Raw genomic sequence first — 18,211 nt, forward strand, 5'->3', positions numbered from 1 at the left:
TTCCTTGCTCTGACCTCAGAAATCCCGGCACTGGCTCAGTAATGTTGGTGTCTGTGCTGATGTGTGCTTATGGGGCCCCTTCAGGAATCCCGGGAACTTCTGCAGTGTTGGCAGAGCTTGGAGAAGAACCCTGTGGTGACTGACGCTATGCTGGAGAAGTTGCAGCAGCGAGTCAAAGACCGAGATGCTGCTCTGGAGGTAAGCACAGGACATTCCAGCACAATCTTCCCTGTCCTTTCCCTGAGCTCAGTCCCTGGGGTCCTGTGGGGGTGGGTAGGCACAGCATCCCTTGTGCTTTGACCTCCCTTGCCCGGGTTGGTATCCCCTCCTCTCCCTTTCCCTAGGGCTGTTCCCACTTTCCCGCCCCCATAGAGTGAGCTGAGTTCTCCCACCTAGTGTGAAGTAGACTGCATGGCGAGAGAATTCAGGATGCTGTTCCCACGCAAGGGAGTCTCTCTATGACCTCTACGTCTCCTTTTCTCTCCCTGTAGCGAGCAATAGATCAAAAATTTTTTGCTGTGGAAGAGAGAGAGCAAGAGCTGAGACAGCTCCATCTCTCCGAGAGAGAGCGGGAGCACGACTTGGAGAGACTGCGCAGCGTCCTGTCCAGCAATGAGGCCACCATTCATGTAAGTGTGAGCCCCTCCCTGTGCAGTGCACCTGTGGTGTCGGTGATCACCAGAGCTCCCGACTCAGCTTGCCACAGCATTCATTCCATTGGTGTGGCCAGCCCCTTATGTTAGTGCTTTGGCTGCCTCATCGATTCCACGGCCAGAAGAGACCACTGTGATCATCTAGTCTGATCTGCATTAAACAGGCCAGAGACCTGCCCCACAATTTTAGAAAAGATCTTGATTTAAAATGGTCAGTGATGGAGAATCTACCATGACCCTCGGGAAATTGTTCCAATGGTTAATTAGCTTCACTGTTAAAGATTTATGCCTTATTTCGAGGTTGAATTTGTCTAGCTTCAGTTTCCAGCCATTGGATGGTGTTAGACCTTTCTCGGCTAGGTCGAAGAGCCCATTATTAAATATTTGTTGCCGTGTAGATACTTATAGACTGTGGTCAAGTCACCCCTTAACTTTCTCTTTGTTAAACTAAATAGATCTCCTTGGGTCTGTCACTATAAGGCATGTTTGCTAATCCTTTATTCATTCTCCTGGCTTTTCTCTGGTGAGTGTTTGCTTAGCGTACTGGCTGGCATACATCCTCATCCCTCCCCACGAGGCAGTTTTCTGATGGCCTCCTGCATCTGGGGAAGGAAGTGGTTAAACTAATTGTTCCATGTGGCATTTCTCAGCTGGATGCTGAGGTGGAAACTTTCCTTAGGGAGTGAATGTAATGGCTGTTTGGGGCTGCACAAAAGGGTAGAAGAGACTGAATAGTTTCAATCCTGTTTACTTAAGTGCACAAGAAACTACTTGGGCCTCAGTGTGTTCCTGGTTTTCTTTCTGGTCCCTAGAGCATGGAGAGCCTGCTGAAAGCCAAGACGCTGGAACTAGAGCAGGTGTCGGCAACCTGCCAGAACCTCCAGTGGCTGAAAGAGGAAGTCGAGGCGAAATCCAGCAGCTGGCAGAAGGAGCAGGAGGGGATAATACAGCAGCTGCAGACCTCTCTGCATGACAGGAACAAGGAAGTGGAAGTAAGGCCCATGCTCCCTGCTGCAGTGCCTCCATCCATTCCGTCTTCGGGTGGGATCCCTGAGCACTACTGCCAGGCCTCTGGGCCACTCACTCAATGCCACTGTGCCATCCTGCTCCCGTTGGAGGGGGTGTCAGACTCATTACCCTGATTTGGTGGGGGGGGTGTGTGTTTGGGTGGGACTCTTAGCCCTGCTCTGCTCCTCTTGGAGATTCCCCAGTGTGTCACCTTTTTAAATCTCTGTGCTCTCGGCCGCAGTGCAGAGGAGGCAGCACATCGGAGGCGATGTAAAAATATCTAAACTAGCATAGTCCTCAATTTGAGAGCACCAACAATTGCCAGCTTGTGGAAGCAAAGGCTCTCCCTACAGAATGGAAGCACAGAGGCACATTGGCCTCTGAGTGACATGCATGGCCCAGCCCCTTCCATATGTGCTGCAGGAAGAACGGGGGCGAGCCAGGAAAGCTGCTCCCTGGAATCCTGGCAGGCTCTCGCAATGCTGCGTTGGCATAAATGCTTGCTGTGCGTAGATTCTCTGATGGTGACTACACATGATCAGAGGGGTGCTCCCAGGCTGCACAGCCATTCATCCCAAAGTGCCAGGCTTCTCTGAGCATGGAGATGGAACATTTCAACCCCTTTCTCCCTCCTTTTCCCCTAGGAGCTCACAGCAACCTTGCTCTGCAAGCTGGGCCCAGGGCAGGGTGAGATTGTGGAGGAGCTGTGCTTGCGTCTCCAGCGTAAGGAGAGGATGCTGCAGGATCTCCTGAGTGACCGGTACAGACAGGCTGGAGAGCATGAGACTGAACTTCGGGAGCTGCTTCAAGCCGTGAGTGCCCGGGAGCAGCAAAGCCTAGTGAGTTGTGCTCAGAGCAGCCGCCGACCAGCGTGGCTGTGATGGGTCTGTTGTGTGGAAACTGGTCTGCAGTCTCTGATGCCATTCAGGGAGCTGCAGGAAGTGTCTTTTATGTTTCAGAACCACATAATAGTGAGAACATCCCACTCGCCCATGTTAATGCAGAGTAAGGTTACAAATATCAATGTGTTGTCTGTGGGAAATTCTCAGAATTATTACCATAGAGCAGCGTTTGCTTGTCCACGTGCCCCACAGACCTACGTTGTGAAACCTGGGGGCACTTCTTGTGCACCCAGATCAGGGATTGCATGTGCATATTGTGGGGTTGGGGAGAGGAAGGTGTGCAGATTTCGGCTTGTACACATTCACAGGGCATTGTGTGCACACGTACCACCACTGCCTGGCCAGTAGTCATGGGAAGGATGAACCCTGGAGCCCTTCCCCAGAGCTGGGTGGAGCCATCTGCCCTGCCTAGAATCAGAAGGGTGGAGGGGCAGCATGGGGGGAGCTCTGACCATTGTATATTAGCTGTATTTAACAGTCAAACTAGTACTCGGGACTATTGTGTGCACTACCAGGGAGTTAATATTGCCACAAGAGTCTTACCCTCCGCATTGCCTGCGTTCTGTGCATTGTGGTCAGTTTTAAATGTCAGTGGAGTTTTGCAATGAATTTCCCTTTTTAACAACAGGATTAAAAAGCCAAGCTCCCAGCTATCTCCTCACAGCGTTTGCCTCCCTTTTCTCCTCCAGCTTCTATCCTCATCCCCTCTGTCCTTCCAGGCCTTCTCCCATATTGCTGCACTCCACAGCCCCCATGCCATGGGTGAGTTTTCACCATCCCAGTCAAAGGTTTGGTAGCACTGCTGAAAAGTTATGCAGCAAAGGCTGGGTCAGTGAAAGCAGGGGGCTGTGATGGCAGTGCTGTAGCATTGATTGTTGTGTGTGCTGCCACAAAGCCCATAGCAAAGTCTCCGGTTAGGGTTGGCTTGGGACTCCTGATCTCTGTCCAGCAGCAAGTGATCGGTAAATCTGTCCTTATGTTGCCAGAGCAAGGAGTCAGGGCCACGATTTGTGCCAGTGGCCACCTGAGACCCAACTCTTTGTCACCTCTGCTTCTCTTCTCTCACCTTGCTTTCCGGCTGCGTCAGGTGGCTGCCGAGCAGATGGTGCAGGCTCTGACAGAAAAGAGTGGTGAAGTACAATTCCTGCGCCAGCGGCTGGTGGAGAAGGAGCTGGGGAAGAACCTAGCAGCTGATAGCAGGATCCTCCTCCAGAAAGACAAGCAGCCCTTTCAAGTAGGAATTGTGCACTGGATTGTTCTGTCCTTTGCATGCTGCCTCAGGACGGGGAAGAGAAGTGATTGCTGTAGCAGCAGAGGGGGGAGAGAGGCCTGTGGGAAGAAAGCAGATGCAGAGAGATAACAGAAGGGGGTGATGAGATGCACTTGGCGGGGAGGAGTGATTGAGCACTGGGCGTGTCACATGGAGGCCCTTGGCAGCTGTTGATATTTACTATTTGTATTGCTGTAGTGCCTAGGAGTCCACTCATAGACCTGGACCCCGTTGTGCTAAGCACAAACAGAAAAGACCCTCCCTGCTAAGGGGAGGCCAGCTGAGATCAGAACATCCTGATCTGAATTCCACAGCTTTTTCTCAGTCACTCAGCAGCCCTTTCCCCACAGATCTGCTGAGAGCAGACACTGCTGGTGTGGGCAGTATTGGAGCCCCAAAAAGGATGCAGGGGGGGAATCAACCTCCCAGAAAGTCATGGTCCAGCCTTGGCTGGGAGCAGGAAGAACTAATTTTAAGTCTGCTAATTCTTAGCAGAGCCTGTCGCATGTACCCACATTTAATTATTTCATCCTCAATTGTCAAGTGTTTTTAAATCCGCTTTGCTGGGAACCCCTTTGTGACGGGTTCTCTCACAGAGACCCCCTTGGGACTGTCCCCTGACGAGCTGAAGTTACCTCTGAGCCCGTTTTCCCTGCTAGCTTGGGACTCCAGAACCCTACCTTGCAGCAGGCTAGCATGTCTGGCTCAACAACACAGACCCAGTCTGGTCCATGCCCCCAAAGCTGCAGGCTTTAACCAAAAACTTCTCAGTAGGTCACCTGCCTCCAGTATCAGACACCCAGCTCCCAATCGGATCCAAACCCCAAATGAATCTGTTTTACTCTGTATAAAGCTTATACAAGGTAAACTCATAAATTGTCCGCCCTCTATAACACTGAAAGATGCACAGCTGTTTGCTCCCCCAGATATTAATCACTTACTCTGGGTTAATTAATAAACAAAAGTGATTTTTATTAAGTATAAAAAGTAGGATTAAAGTGGTTTCAAGTAATAACAGACAGAACAAAGTAAGTCACCAAGCAAAATAAAGCAAAAACATGCAAGCCTAAGCCTAATGCATTAAGAAATCTTTACAGGTAAAATCTCACCCTCAAAGATGTTCCAATAAGCTACTTTCAGAGACTAGACTCCTTCCTAGTCTGGGCCCAGTCCTTTCCCTTGGTACAGTCCTTGTTTGTTCCAGCTCAGGTGGTAACTAGGGGATTTCTCATGGCTGGCCGCCTCCTTTGTTCTCTTCCACACCCTTTTATAGCTTTGGCACAAGGCGGGAATCTTTTGTGTCTCTGGATCTCCACCTCTCCTTCTAAATGGAAAAGCACCAGGTTTAAGATGGATTCCGCCATTCTTCCTGGGCTGGCTTACACGAATACAGGAAGGCTTGCAAGTAAACAAACCCATTCACAGTTCATTGATTCTGAAGCACCCTTAAAGGCTTCCACTTAATGTGTTTACATCAGTAATACAAGTTTATATCTTATTCTCCTAACTCCAGACATAGAAATAATACATGCAAACAAATAGGATGAACACACTCAGTAACACACAGTAAATTATAACCTTTGCAATGACACTTTACAAGAGACTTTTTGCATAAAGCATATTCCAGTTACATCATATTTATACTCATAAGCATATTTCCATACAACATTATGGAGAGCAACATCATACCCTTTATCACTGAGCATGAGCCAGGCTGCTTTTGTTGGAACCATTTCAGTTGTTTCTTGGTGAACAAACATCTACTTTTTGTTTAAAGTTGTAAGACATGTCATAGAGCTTAGAATCATGGAGTTTAGGCCAGAAGGGGCTAGTAGGCCATTGGTGGTTTGTCTCCACTCCTCAGTGTCTCACAATGAGCTGGAAAGACTTTCCTTAACCTTTCCAAAATTGTGCCTCTGGGCTGAGCTCCACTGTTAACCTCTGAATTCTCGATGCTGAGTTGCACAGAGAAATATCTCTGCTATGTAGCTAGCTAGTATGGCTCAGCCCAGAGAAGTTCCTCAGAGGGCTCTGGGGGAGCGTAAACAGGGCTGACTTGGGAGTGGCTTTGTAACCTTTACTGTCACTGTCAGCACTTCCAGAGTGTCCGATTTAGCAGATGTTTGGAAGGAGAGGCTCTGATTGAAGATTGCTACCCATCATGGAAAATCCCCCGGCCCAGCACTATTGCCCATGCATGCAGCCTGTGGGCATATTTGATTCCTCTGTGTGCCTCCTGCAACCAGACCATTGCTAAATCCTGCTGCTTTTTCATGACAGCAGCTTTGGTTCATCCTTTCCTCTTCATTCTAGCTATTAAAGCCGTAGTGCTTTCTCAGATCATCTCTTGCACTGTTGCTGCAGCCGCTTCTCTGGTGTCCCTGCTACATAGTCCCCCTTGGTTTAACCCAAACGCAGTGACCAAGAACCTCTTTTCCTTTTCCTGCTCTGGACGCCTCTCTTTGGAGTCCCTTTCCTGACTTCCCAGGCTTGTTTGTCACACCAAGATTTAAGCTTTCATCCCATTTGCGCTTGTCTCTGTCCATTCCTCTGGGTTCTGGGAGCCCCAAAAACTTGCAGTCCTCTGGTCAGCTCCCTCATAACTGAAAACCCCATTTGGCCAATGGTCTTTGTGACACCAGTGAGCATGTGTCGTGTTTGGTCTTAGCACTGGATGGTGAGGTCTGGAGGTGGGTGGTGGGGTCTGAACTGTGCAGGGTGCACAGGGTGATCTCTGAGGGGGTAAAACCAGGAATCGCTTTGTGTTTTCAGGAATTACTGCCAGGAGGTTGTGGGAATGCTACCACTACTGGAATTTCCAAGGGAGAGGACAGCAAATTCAGGATGGAGAAAGGTCAGTACAGCGGCAGCTTCTCTTCAGTCCGTACAAGGCTTTTGCTATGGGGAGAACTGTCTCATGTGACAAACAGCCTGCAAAGACACCAAAGAACTCTAACCAGGAGTATTGACTGGAGTCGTCCTTCCCCAGGGGTGTGATACTGGGAATAAAACTTGGGGCACTCAATGACTGTGGCTTAGGTTTGGGATGGGAGACTGGTGCTCAGGAATCACTGATGGGTTCTGGACTCCAGTGCTGAGTGGAGGAAGTTGGTGTGGGAGTGGGAGCTGGTGTTTTCTGATCACTGGGCTAATCGGAATGTCCTGCCCTCCTTGACTGGGAGGAGTGCAGTTAATCTGGGAGGGTGGTAGGGGATACTTGGAATTTTCCCAGGGCTGAGGCCACTGGACTCTGGAGGGGAGGGCATCGGGAATGGACTCTGGGGCGGCTGGCAGTTGAGGATCACTATGGGAGCAGGAGCATTAGAAAAGGCTTTGAAAAATCCATCTCCGTCCAGTTCTGTTAAGGATTTGAGCTCTAATTTGGAAAGCGATTCTGTTTCTAACGCTTGCAGTTAGAAAACCAGGGTGTGTCTGGTAAATGATTCAAGCCCTATGTTAGTGTAACTTTTTGGGCTGTGGTTTCCTCTCCAGGCCTGTTGGAGACGGCTGCCGAGCTGGAGAAGGAGCTTGTTAATGCCAGAGAGGAACTGGAGCTAATGGCAAGAAAGGAAAGGGAAAGCCGGGTGAGTATGTGGAGAGACCCTGAGCGTCTGGAGTCTTGAGTGAAATAAGCCTCAGACCAAATCCAGCCTGGTCTGCTTTCAAACAGTCATGCTGTGTTCATACTCCCACCCTATGGGGAACTGGCTGTCTCTCGCTCAGTGTTTGTACTGAGCCTGGAAGCATAGAGTATTAATTATTATTTGGTTTCTGGTGAGGACCCTGTAGCACCCTGCGTGTGAATGGAAGGTGCTAGCCCTGGTGTCCTAGTCAGATTCCATCTCTGGCGATTACATTCAGCCTCCCTATGTCCTCTTGTATTTTTGTTGGATATAGGTTTCTTTTTCACGTCCTGTCACAAGCAGTGTACTGTTAAACTGCTGCTGTGTTCCACCCCAGAGATAGCTTATTTCCTAAACTGAAACCATCTAGATCATTACATTTGTGAGTAGCTGGCCCATGCTTTATCCTGGGGACGCTCTGGTTTCCGGTGTAGCGACCTTTATGCCTCACTACTGACTAAGGCAGCGGTTCTCAACCAGCGGGCTGCCGGTCCACATGGGGTCCAGGTTCCTGGCTGCCTGGTCACCCAGCGCAGTGGTCTAGCTGGTCCAGAGCTGCCCACCAGCCTGGTGGGGTCCAGGGCCCGGGACTGCTGGCTGGCTCGGTGAGGGCTGGGGTCCGGGCTGCCGCCAGCTGCCCTACAACCCAGCCCCACGTGGCCGAGTCCAGGGTTGGGGCTGCTGTCCAGTCCTGCACAGCAGGGTCTGGGGTCACTGCCATCCTGCCCACTCTTGGCCCCGCTCTGTGAAGGGATCTCTGGGCGGGAGGCACTAGACCTAGGGATCTGTGGAGGGAGGTTTGTGGGGAAGCACGCTGTGGTTCTCAACCTGCAGCCCAGCACAGTCCACAATGAGAAATAGGTTGAGAACCACTGGACTAGGGATTGTCCCCACGTGGTGTCATAGTCATGAAGCTGACAGATTGACGCTGGTCCTTAATCTCCATGGCAATGAGACCATCAACTCCACAGGCACCTCTCTTGATAGAGGGGTGAACAAAGGGTCTGGTTATGGGGTTGCAGTGCTGACTTGATGAGTCTGAAAGTAAGTTTCCTTCCTGGGCCAGTTTGGCCCTCCTCTGCCTTTCTCAGAAATGTTGTCGTCTTTAGACTCAGAGACATTGTACAACATGTAGTTGTGTTGCACTGAGTAAAGGAGGTCACTCACGACTCTGGCCAGCACCACAGCTTAGGGGCATGGGGGTGGGATGATTGGGGCAGTGACATGGAGGGTTTATGGCATGTGTCTGGGTTGCGGAGCTTTCGCTGACCCTGTGATCTCTGCTCTGTAGTTGGAGCTCTCTTCTCTTCAATCTGTGGTGACAGCACAGGAGGAGGAGCTGCAGGTGCAGGCCTCAGATATTGAGTCCCTGACCAGGAAGATCCAGAGCAAAGAGGACCTTATAAAGGTGGGATCACTACAGTTCTCCTGACATACTCGCTGATCATCTCTGCCCAGGGATGCTAGTGAAGAACCTCCAGTTCCCCCCCCACCTCGAGCCCTCTAGCTGGCTTCCAGTGTACTGTAAAATGTCAGAACCAGGAAGCAAGGTTTCCATAGAGATCAGCAATGAGGTGGATGCATGAGGAGACTCCCGAGCTGTAGTCGAGGTCTCATGCATGGATCTTGTAACATCTTGGGCTTGGCATCCTGGGCCTCGCTCCATGGTTCCTGTAAAACACACAGAGTTGGAAACCCAGGGCTCCTTATGACATCTCGTTATTGAGGAGTCTCCCAGCATTCTGCCCAGATGCTCATTTGGTGATCTCGTTTCTCCTGGAGAGCGCTTGCTGTGCATCCTGGACCTTGTTTAGGAGTTCTGGAGCATGCAGGGTGCCTTGCATCCTGTCTGGAGTCTTGAGCCAGGCTCCTGTTAGCACAAAGCAACAGTAAGGTTTGCTTTGGGATGTTGGTGCTGCACACCGCCTGAATGTGTTTTTTTTCTGAATTATCTGGCTCACCCTTGGAAGGGATAGGAGTTCCCCTTGTTAGAGACCCTAATCTCCAGTGTCTCTAGGGACCTTTGTAACTCCAGCTCCCACTGATTTGTATGACGTTCAAGAGGTGTCTCCTGTTGTTGATCTCCAGCCAGCTCTGCTCTCCTTGGCTTTCAGGACCTGCAGATGCAGCTGGTTGACCCTGAAGAAATCCCAGCTGTGGAGCGACTCACCCAAGAAGTCCTGGTGCTTCGGGAGAAAGTAGTCACAGCAGAGTCACGAGGACAGGAGGCTACAGGGAACAGAAGGCAACAGGTAGCACGTGCTCTGATGGAATCTCCCGCAGGGGGGATATCTCATGGGCCGCAGGCTGAGGCCTGTTTCCAGTTCCTGCAGTTAGTTAGTTCTCTATTGCCAGTTCTGCACTGTAATGCTTTTGCCTGGGAGGGAGTGTGCCAGTGTACATGCAGGTGTAAGAGGGGCTCAGACCCTCTTTGTGGCACAGAGGTGGTTTGGATCCCCCTCAAGGGCAGAGGTCAGCATCTCATCTCCATGTCCCTGACATGACCAACTCCAGTCTCTTGGCTGGACTCTGCCTCTCACGTGTGTCTAGGTGGGGGTGAAGGCCTTGCTGAGCTCCTACCTCTGTGCCTGTTGCTTTTTGCCTCCATTCTCCCCAGCTGTTGCTGATGCTGGAAGGGCTGGTGGCAGAGAGGAGTCGTTTGAATGAAGCTCTGCAAGCAGAAAGGCAGCTGTACAGCAGTCTGGTGAAGTTCCACACTCACCCAAACAGGTAGGGGGCCCTCGGGCTGCTCTTGTGCTGTCGCTGCCCGTGTGGTCCTGCGAGGTGTTGGAGCTGCACTCCCTCCAGAGGACTTGTTCAACGGGAAAAGTTGAAGCACTAGCATGTCCGTGAGCCTGTGTGTGCTGCAGAAGGGCTCACCCGGTGTGAACAGGGAACTATTCGGTGGGCTGCTGCTGGGGAGTGGCTGATTTAAAGGCAGCATCCTTCCCATGGCAGAGGAGATCACATGAGGCAGGCGAGACAGCAGGAGTTAATCACACCCCAGAGCTCTAATGCTCCTTTCAGATTCTCTCTTCTCTCCCCTTGATTTCTTCCTGCTCCTTTGGCCTAGTCTCCTGACATCTGAGAGGCTGCACGTCCCTTTGTTAAATCATTGATCTGAAAATTGCTGGGGGCTTCTAGTGGTTTGTCCAGGTCATTCCCCTCCATAACAGCGTAACTGACGTTGCTACCCTCCACCATGCAAACCCTGTGCCTTCCAAGGTGGTGGTGGGGAGCTGAGCAGTTTGCGGGGCTGAAGGAGCCATGTGCACATGGAGTTTCTCTTGGTATCTGGGTCAATGGTGATAACTAGCGATGGCCAGGAAGCCACCGTCCCTGCCCTGCTTCCCAGAGGATTGGGAGTGAGTCTGGGGGAACTGCTCCGTGGGTGTAGGAGTCTGTGCCTGACCCATGTGGGAGGGAGGTGCTGGGGCCTAGCGCCTGCAGCTGTTTCTGGTAAAAGTTAGAAGAGAAGCAGAAGAGGCCGACGCTGGATCTACCTTTGGAGCACTGATGAGCAGTGCTCTGAGTAAGTGTTGGCTCACGTCTAATCACCACTGCTCTGCATCCTTGCTGATGTGGACATTCTGTGAAGCCTGTCTAACCCTCTTCCCTTTCTGTGTGACATGTCTAATTAGCCCTGAGAGAGGCCAGACTCTGCAGGCTGAGCTGGAGAGGGCCCAGGCACTCCGTGGACGACTGGAAGAGGCTCTTGGCAGAAGCATGGAGCATTTGCACAGGCTGGAGACCCTAGGCGCCTTTGGAGGTGGGGAACAGCAGAGTGTGAGAGTCCTACCCCAGCATGCCTTCTGAGCTCTGGCCTTCACCCTGCCACCTGCCCTGGATGGAAACTGGTCACTAGCAGAGCAAGCCTGGCTGACTGACTCTGGGAGGGTTGACTTGTTACTAATGATACGATAGGAGTGGTGCATTTAGAGCTGCCCTGGAAATGGCGATCTATGCAACCCACGTGTGTCTCGTCTATGTACTTGTTTCTGGCCCTTCAGGGGAGGTTATGAAATGTATTTGCACATTTGAGTCATTCCATTTTAGTTGATCCTCCTCCATCTTTCTCCTACTCCTCCCTTCGTTCCTCTCCCCATGGGCCAAATAAAGATTCCCTCCCTATGAAAGCGATTTTAAATGTTTTGTGCTATCTCACAAATGCATGGGGTTTTTTTTTTTGTTTGTTTTTTTCCCCCTAATCTTTCCCAGTCAGTTAAGTGCTGCTCATAGGACAACGGCTACCTCTGCAACCGCATGGTAGAGTAAAGAGAAAGCAAGTGTCTGGGAGAAGCATGTTCTCCCTTGCAGACAGAGTTGGGCCCTTTGACAAGGACAGTGGCAGCCAGAGAGGAGGGAAATGGTTGTTTTGTCACCGATTACCTGGCCAACCAGGGCCTTTTTTGGTAGTTGCTATATCACTGATATCGTCTCTTGGGCTAACAAAGAAATGACCCGTTTTAGGCTACAGTCAGATCCAGCTCATGTGGAACCCTTGATTGGAATCTTTTCCGTTTCTGTGGTTGAGACAGTCTCTCTGCCAGCCTTGAAACGTGACTCATTCCTCCTGGGCTAAGCTTTGCTCCGTGGGTTGTAATGGTCCACAAGCTCCTCTGTGCAGCAAAAGGAAAGAGTTCCCAGCCCTCAAGACAAAAGGGCTGAGGGGGGGTTGGGGTGATAAAGCCCAGTCTGACCTGACGGGGCATGTTCCTATCAGGGTGGCATGGGACATGATGCCTCTGCTCCATGTTCTCAGCTTGTGCGGTCCCTCCAGTCCACTGCTTTGAAAACTTTAGGTTGAGCTGTAGGACCCCTTTGGGCTCATGCGGCTCTGTGCTGTTTTGCAAGTGGGTATGAGTGGAGTGTTTATTCCAGGGTCTCCGTTTCTCTTTCATAAAGGTATTCCTACTGCTCTAAACCAGGAGAGCCAAACCAGCAGGCATTTCCCACACCAGCTTTTCAGTGGTCATCTCTTATGAGTGGCAGAGGGGAAATCTACCACTTCTTATGTTCTCTGCGAGCAGGGGTAGGATGAGATCCAGTACATCACTTAGTCACCCGCTTTCCCTCTCTTACACGTTTATATGGACCATCTTCTCAACAGTGAGCAATAACAGCCAGGGCTGAGGAGCTGCAGTTCCCTTCAGTGTCCTTGTTCCCTGCACCCTGCCTCATTCATGTAGACGGGATAGAGCAGCTCTCATGCTTCTGTCAGGAGGAGATCAAACCATTCATGTGTCTTAACCCTCTTCCCTACTTTGTCGTTTCCACCTTTGAGTCTAGGCAGGGATGGAAAAGCCCTGGTTAAGTGTGTCCGGGCCATCTGCCACTGGCCAATTCAGGACTTTTCCAATGCGTGTTTACTGCTGCTTGAATGTGCTGATAGATAGCTATTCCATTGCTACTCTGGGGGCTGCTTTCGCAGCCTAATACATTTCATTGCCAAGAAAGTTTATCTTAATATTTAATCTAGATTTTCCCTTTCTTAATTTCATCCCATCAGTCCTAGATATATCTGTGTATCACACTGTCTCCTCTCTCTTTCTCTCTCTCTGTGCTGTTTACACCCTGCAGATGTTACTGTTGTGTTCCCCCTTAGCCATCTCAGACCGATTTAGGTCTTTTAATCTTTCCTTATCAATCCAGTACCCTGCTAACTCTGTCACCCCTCTCTGAACTGACTCTCTCCACTTTGTCGGTATCTGGTAATGTGCCCAGGAACAGAATGAAGTTGAATCAGCATGGCCTAATGGACAGGTGCTGTGATGATGTTTTTACATATGCAGCCCTGAGCTGTGTCTGCATTGTTTTCTTTTTCCAGTTTTGTCATGCTGCAGCCTTGTGTCTGATTTGCTTCTTTCAGCATCCTGGCCTCCCAGCGCACCCTGGAGCTGGGGTTTGGACCATTTCCCCCAGATGTATGAGTTTAGTTCTTTCCTAGCTCTATGTAAAGGATTTTTTTACAAACCCTTTTAGCATAGTTATCCTCATAACTCCCTGGGAGGTCAGGCACTACTGTTAGCCCCCTTCTACAGCTAGGGAACTGACAAAGATTAAGTGACTTGCCCAAGGTCATGCAGGAAGTCAGGGGACTTGAACTAGGGTTCTCTCAGTCCTGGGCTAGTCCCCTAACCACTAGGTCATCAGTTCTTTGAACCGTGTATTTTCTGCCTGGAGTATGTCTCCTTCCTGCCCCTCCCACATTTTAGTTTCATCTGAATTTCATTCCGGTGCTGCCTGTGCCCCCCTTCCCAGCATAAATAAAGATAGGCTGTAGCTAAGCCTACCCATTGCACCCTCTGTCCAGCACTGCTATTGTGTGGGTTAGCATAATCTGTCATTAACCTTTCTGGATGGCCCTTCTGACCACTTTCTATCCACATACTAGTATTTATACCAAAGCTGACTTCAGTTCTAAGAGTATGATGATGTGAGAGAGTATTGCATGCTTTATAAAGTCCAAATATAGCGTGTCTGCTACATCCCTTCAGCCACTGAGCCTAGTGAAAAAAACACTCGGCTTTGTGTGGCAAAATCTTGATGTACCAATGCACGGTTCCTACTTGCTCATGATTCTAATAGCTGAGAGATGTGTAGTGGTTTCCCCCATCCTCTATTATTTTACTCTCGGGGTACAGAAGGAGAATGGCCAGATCCCTTTTCTTTCCTTGGGGGAACATGGTGGAAAATTTGTTTTTCTCCAATCTTCTGATCCTTCCCCATTTTTTGGATCAAAAATTGAATTCCCAGCAGCCAACAGTGATCTCCTGAGGGCAGGGGGGAGCAGAGTATGCAGGCCCTGATTCTTGTGCCAGTCCTGGTTCCCTGGTTATCCCAGAAGCCATTGCAAAGGTAGACGGTGGAGTCTAAACATTCGTCTGTAGCTGCAAATAAACAGTTTGTCCATTGACTAGCTCACCCACAGGCCCAGAGAAGCCGTCTCCTTGTTAAAAGGTGCTCTCTCCAGAGTCTGTCTGTGTTACCTGTAGCCACCCCTATCAGTACATACTGCTCTTAAAGTCTCTTGTGCCAGCCAGAATGGGGGTACCATGCTTCGCACTCAGGCAGCATTTACACTTGCTACACTGGTGCAAGGCAATGGGAATTAGGTCCAGAGATGGCAAAGATGGTGAGATTAATAGATTCCAAGGCCAGAAGGGACCAAATATGTGACCTAACAGTTACCTGGTAGGTTATTTTTAGCCCATCCACTGCCACTCTCCCTCTGGAGCCTCTCTGGAGTTCTTCCCTGTGACGTAGCGTCAGCGCTTTGTCCAGGCCAGTGTAAATACCAGCAGCGATGGGACTGCTGTCCCAGGAAGTCTGTTCCATGGTCTAAGGACAGATCTCCCTGGCAGACCCGTCTTCCTGATTGTTTCAATTCTCCTTTTTAAAAAACTGTTAGTTCTCCCCCGGCCTGGATAATTCCCCTCTCCGCAGGGTTTTTGCACCCTTTAGGTGTTGGTAGACTTCTACCAAGTTACCCCTTTTTTTTGTCATCTAAAGAAGCAGTGCATATTGGGCTCTTCTGGTAAAGAATCCTTTACAGCAGGCTCAGGCCCCATTATTCTGGGCATCAGGCAGCCCCAGCTGCAGAGATGTCTCCAGCGCCCTGCTCAGCTGCATTGCTTGTCTCTTTGCTCCAGTTCTCTCCTATGATTGCCTGTTAATGACTCACCACTTTCTGTCAAACACAATAGGCTAGTTTCATGCACACCAGGGTCCCATACCTCCCTGCTCTGCACATGCAGCTCCCAATCCCATTGGGTTTTCCTTTCCAGCCCCATCGCATGCTCATCGCTGGCTTGCTGTCCTGTCACGTCTTTGAGTTCATATTGCCATAATCTCCCACTAGATACTTTTCTCCCTTCCAGCTGTCTTTGTTTTTCATTTCTCAGATCTGATTCCCCTTGAGTTATTTCCTGACAATGTTTTTAACCTCAGAAGGGACCTCTTGAGTGATTTGTTTCTTCTGGAGCGTAGGCCACATCCCTCCTAGTTGCTGTCATTGGGGCGGGGGTCTGTCACAGCTCTGTTTGCTCTTCCCTAGTCATTCATGGATGTGCTAAATAAGAGCAGACAGAGTCCCAACCAAGGAGCACTTCACTGGAGTATGGGTGGGTCTCAGCGCGTGTGTCAGAGAGAGTGAATCTGAAGGATATTCTGAGACAAGCATTGGTGTCCACCCATCTGTTCCCAGCCATCCTCTCCCCCCAAAAGCAGGGTTGCAACTCAATGAGGTTCAGACTAAGGCGGTGGCAATATTCGGTATGAAGTGTCTTTATGCTAACGCTGGAAGCTTAAAACTTCAACTGAGTCAGCTGAAATACTTGGCTTGGTAAAAGGAGGTGAGTGGTGTTAGTATTTCATGCCATTGGGTGACCCTGACTCCCAGCTGTGTGAGAGAGCTAGATTAGGCTGCTGGAGAGGATGAGCTGTGCTATATAAAAAGCAGCCATACATGGTATGGAAAGATTGCTCCATACTGGAGATGACCAAGGTCTATTGCTTTAAAAATCCCAGGGGCCAGAACATAAGAACGGCCATACTGCATCAGACCAAAGATCCATCTAGCCCATTATCCTGTCTTCCAACAGTGGCCAATGTTAGGTGCCCCAGAGGGAATGAACAGAGCAGGTAATCATCAAGTGATCCGTTCCCTGTCGCCTATTTCCAGTTTCTGGCAAACAGAGGCTAGGGACACCATCCCTGCCCATCCTGGCTAATAGCCATTGATGGACCTATCCTCCATTAACTTATCTAGTTCTTTTTTGAACCCTTTTATAGTCTTGGCCTTTACAACATTCTCTGGCAAGGAGTTTCACAGGTTGACTGTGTTGTGTGAAAAAATACTTCCTTTTGTTTGTTTTTAAACCTGCTGCCTATTAATTTCAGAAGGACACAACTGGTGCACTGCAGGTTTCCCAGGTGTGGTGGCAACAAGGGGCCAGCTTGGCTGGTGTGCCTCCATGCAGCCCCATTGCCCTCAGGGGAGCTGCGTTGATGTGCACCAGCTAAAACTGCTCTAAGGGTCCAAATATGTTAAGAGATGAGGGAAATCACAAAACTGGGCCTGCTCCTGCTGCCTTTCACATGGATGGGAGCAGAACAAGCCTTGTGCTACTACTGCTCTAAGTCCTCTTCTGTTAGGTGCTACAAGTGCAATCTCAGCTGGGCAAGGTTTTGCAAAGCAATTTGGTACCCTGTCTGCCTGCTTTTTAGACCCCCATATTTGTGCCTGCCTGGACAGGTGGTGAGCTCTGCGGGGAGGCTAGCTAAGACACTGTAATAGAGGTGCAGAGAGTTTGCAGAAGCACAGGAAGACCAGTAAAATCTACGGGCCTGACTCATGGGTGCTGTGGAGGTGCCGAAGGCTCATAAAGCTGGTTTAATTGGCTACCTGGGCATTCCCCTCTGTGCAGGAGGAAAACCCAATGTGCAGAGAACCCATGTAACAGCTCACTCAGGTGCCCTCTTGCAGCCCCCTTCCCCTGTGACATGCTAAAGTGGGTGTGACCAAAGCAGCGCATTCCTCCAGCTATTCCTGGCTACTGAGTGGCCCCTGGAGGATGTGGACAGTGGGGAGCAGGTTAGGAGAGGCTTGAGGTTGCTCTAAGAGTGGGGCCAAACTAGCACCTTGCTAGCCCCAGCAGCAGGATACTGCCCCTTTGCTCTTTGCCAGAAACAGCTGTCCTAGTGGTAGGAAGCCAGCAGGCTGCCTGGGTGCGGGACCCCACGTTCCCAAGGGTCGTGGAAATGGGGAAAGCATCGCAATTAAGTGGATTTATTGGCATGACTCTTCAGACAATGATAGTGAAAATCATCCCAGTGCGGCCTTGCCAAAGACTGAAGCCACGAAAGGGGAAGCTTGAGTGCAGTAAATCGTCAGGGCTGGCTGGTATTCGCTGAGGGTCAGAAGGGAATGATGTGTGAAGATATGAATATTCACTGTGGGGCTTGATCCTGAAATGCGCTGAGCTGGGGAGAGCTCTCACCTTTTCCTAAGGCTCAGGATCCAGGGAGACTACACTGAGGGCCTTGTATGCTCCCCACGTGCTTGGGGTCCCAGAGGAAATTACTGGGGAGACCCTGGTAATGCAGCTGATTCAGAGGCTCTTTCTCTCAGGTTTGGCTACAGGAGGGCCCTGAGGAGGATCAGGCTCCCTGAGTGCGGCTGGGTAGGAGAGCAAACATAGGGACACTGCAGAAGGGGAACCTGGCAGAGTGCATAGAAGTTGTCCTAGAATATCAGGGTTGGAAGGGACCTCAGGAAGTCATCTAGTCCAACCCCCTGCTCAAAGCAGGGCCAATCCCCAATTTTTGCCCCAGATCCCAAAATGGCCCCCTCAAGGGTTGAACTCACAACCTTGGGTTTAGCAAATGATGCTTGTCCCTGTGCAGGAGAGTGCAAGGAATAGGACGTGACTCCCTCCAGCCCCCCGCCCCAGCTTTGCAAAGGGCTGCTCCAGGATGTGAAGTTCAAAGAGATGCTGGGTGGGGCTTGTTCACGGCTTGCAGAAGGGCAGAGCAATGCCAGGCTAGCCAAAAGATGGCTTTGCTAATACACTGGGGAGCAAATAAATTAGAGTAAGTATTGAGAAGGGGAAGGAAAATGTTGGAGCTAGGAAACTGCTTTTTAAAATCTCACTATGTAAACTTGTTTGGCCCATTAGGCAGTAAAGGAAACCCTTCTGATAATTAGTGATCGCTGCAGAGCAGAGGGGTAATGCTTTGCAGAATATGCCAGTG

At 50.3% G+C, this 18,211-nt stretch overlaps 1 protein-coding gene across 1 annotated transcript in view; it reads left to right on the forward strand.

The window, feature by feature from the left end:
* LOC144268585 (myomegalin-like) overlaps positions 1-18,211 on the forward strand; it is a 72,486-nt gene that overhangs the window by 12,158 nt on the left and 42,117 nt on the right. The window contains exons 7-17 of the mRNA XM_077823571.1: positions 85-198; positions 492-629; positions 1,466-1,645; positions 2,306-2,500; positions 3,651-3,797; positions 6,606-6,687; positions 7,326-7,417; positions 8,748-8,864; positions 9,571-9,708; positions 10,074-10,186; positions 11,098-11,225. Of these exons, the coding sequence (XP_077679697.1) occupies positions 85-198; positions 492-629; positions 1,466-1,645; positions 2,306-2,500; positions 3,651-3,797; positions 6,606-6,687; positions 7,326-7,417; positions 8,748-8,864; positions 9,571-9,708; positions 10,074-10,186; positions 11,098-11,225 (1,444 nt within the window). The remainder of the gene's footprint in view (positions 1-84; positions 199-491; positions 630-1,465; positions 1,646-2,305; positions 2,501-3,650; positions 3,798-6,605; positions 6,688-7,325; positions 7,418-8,747; positions 8,865-9,570; positions 9,709-10,073; positions 10,187-11,097; positions 11,226-18,211) is intronic.

Source organism: Eretmochelys imbricata, chromosome 8 (assembly GCF_965152235.1).
Source record: "Eretmochelys imbricata isolate rEreImb1 chromosome 8, rEreImb1.hap1, whole genome shotgun sequence".
In the NCBI taxonomy this organism is placed as follows: domain Eukaryota; kingdom Metazoa; phylum Chordata; order Testudines; family Cheloniidae; genus Eretmochelys; species Eretmochelys imbricata.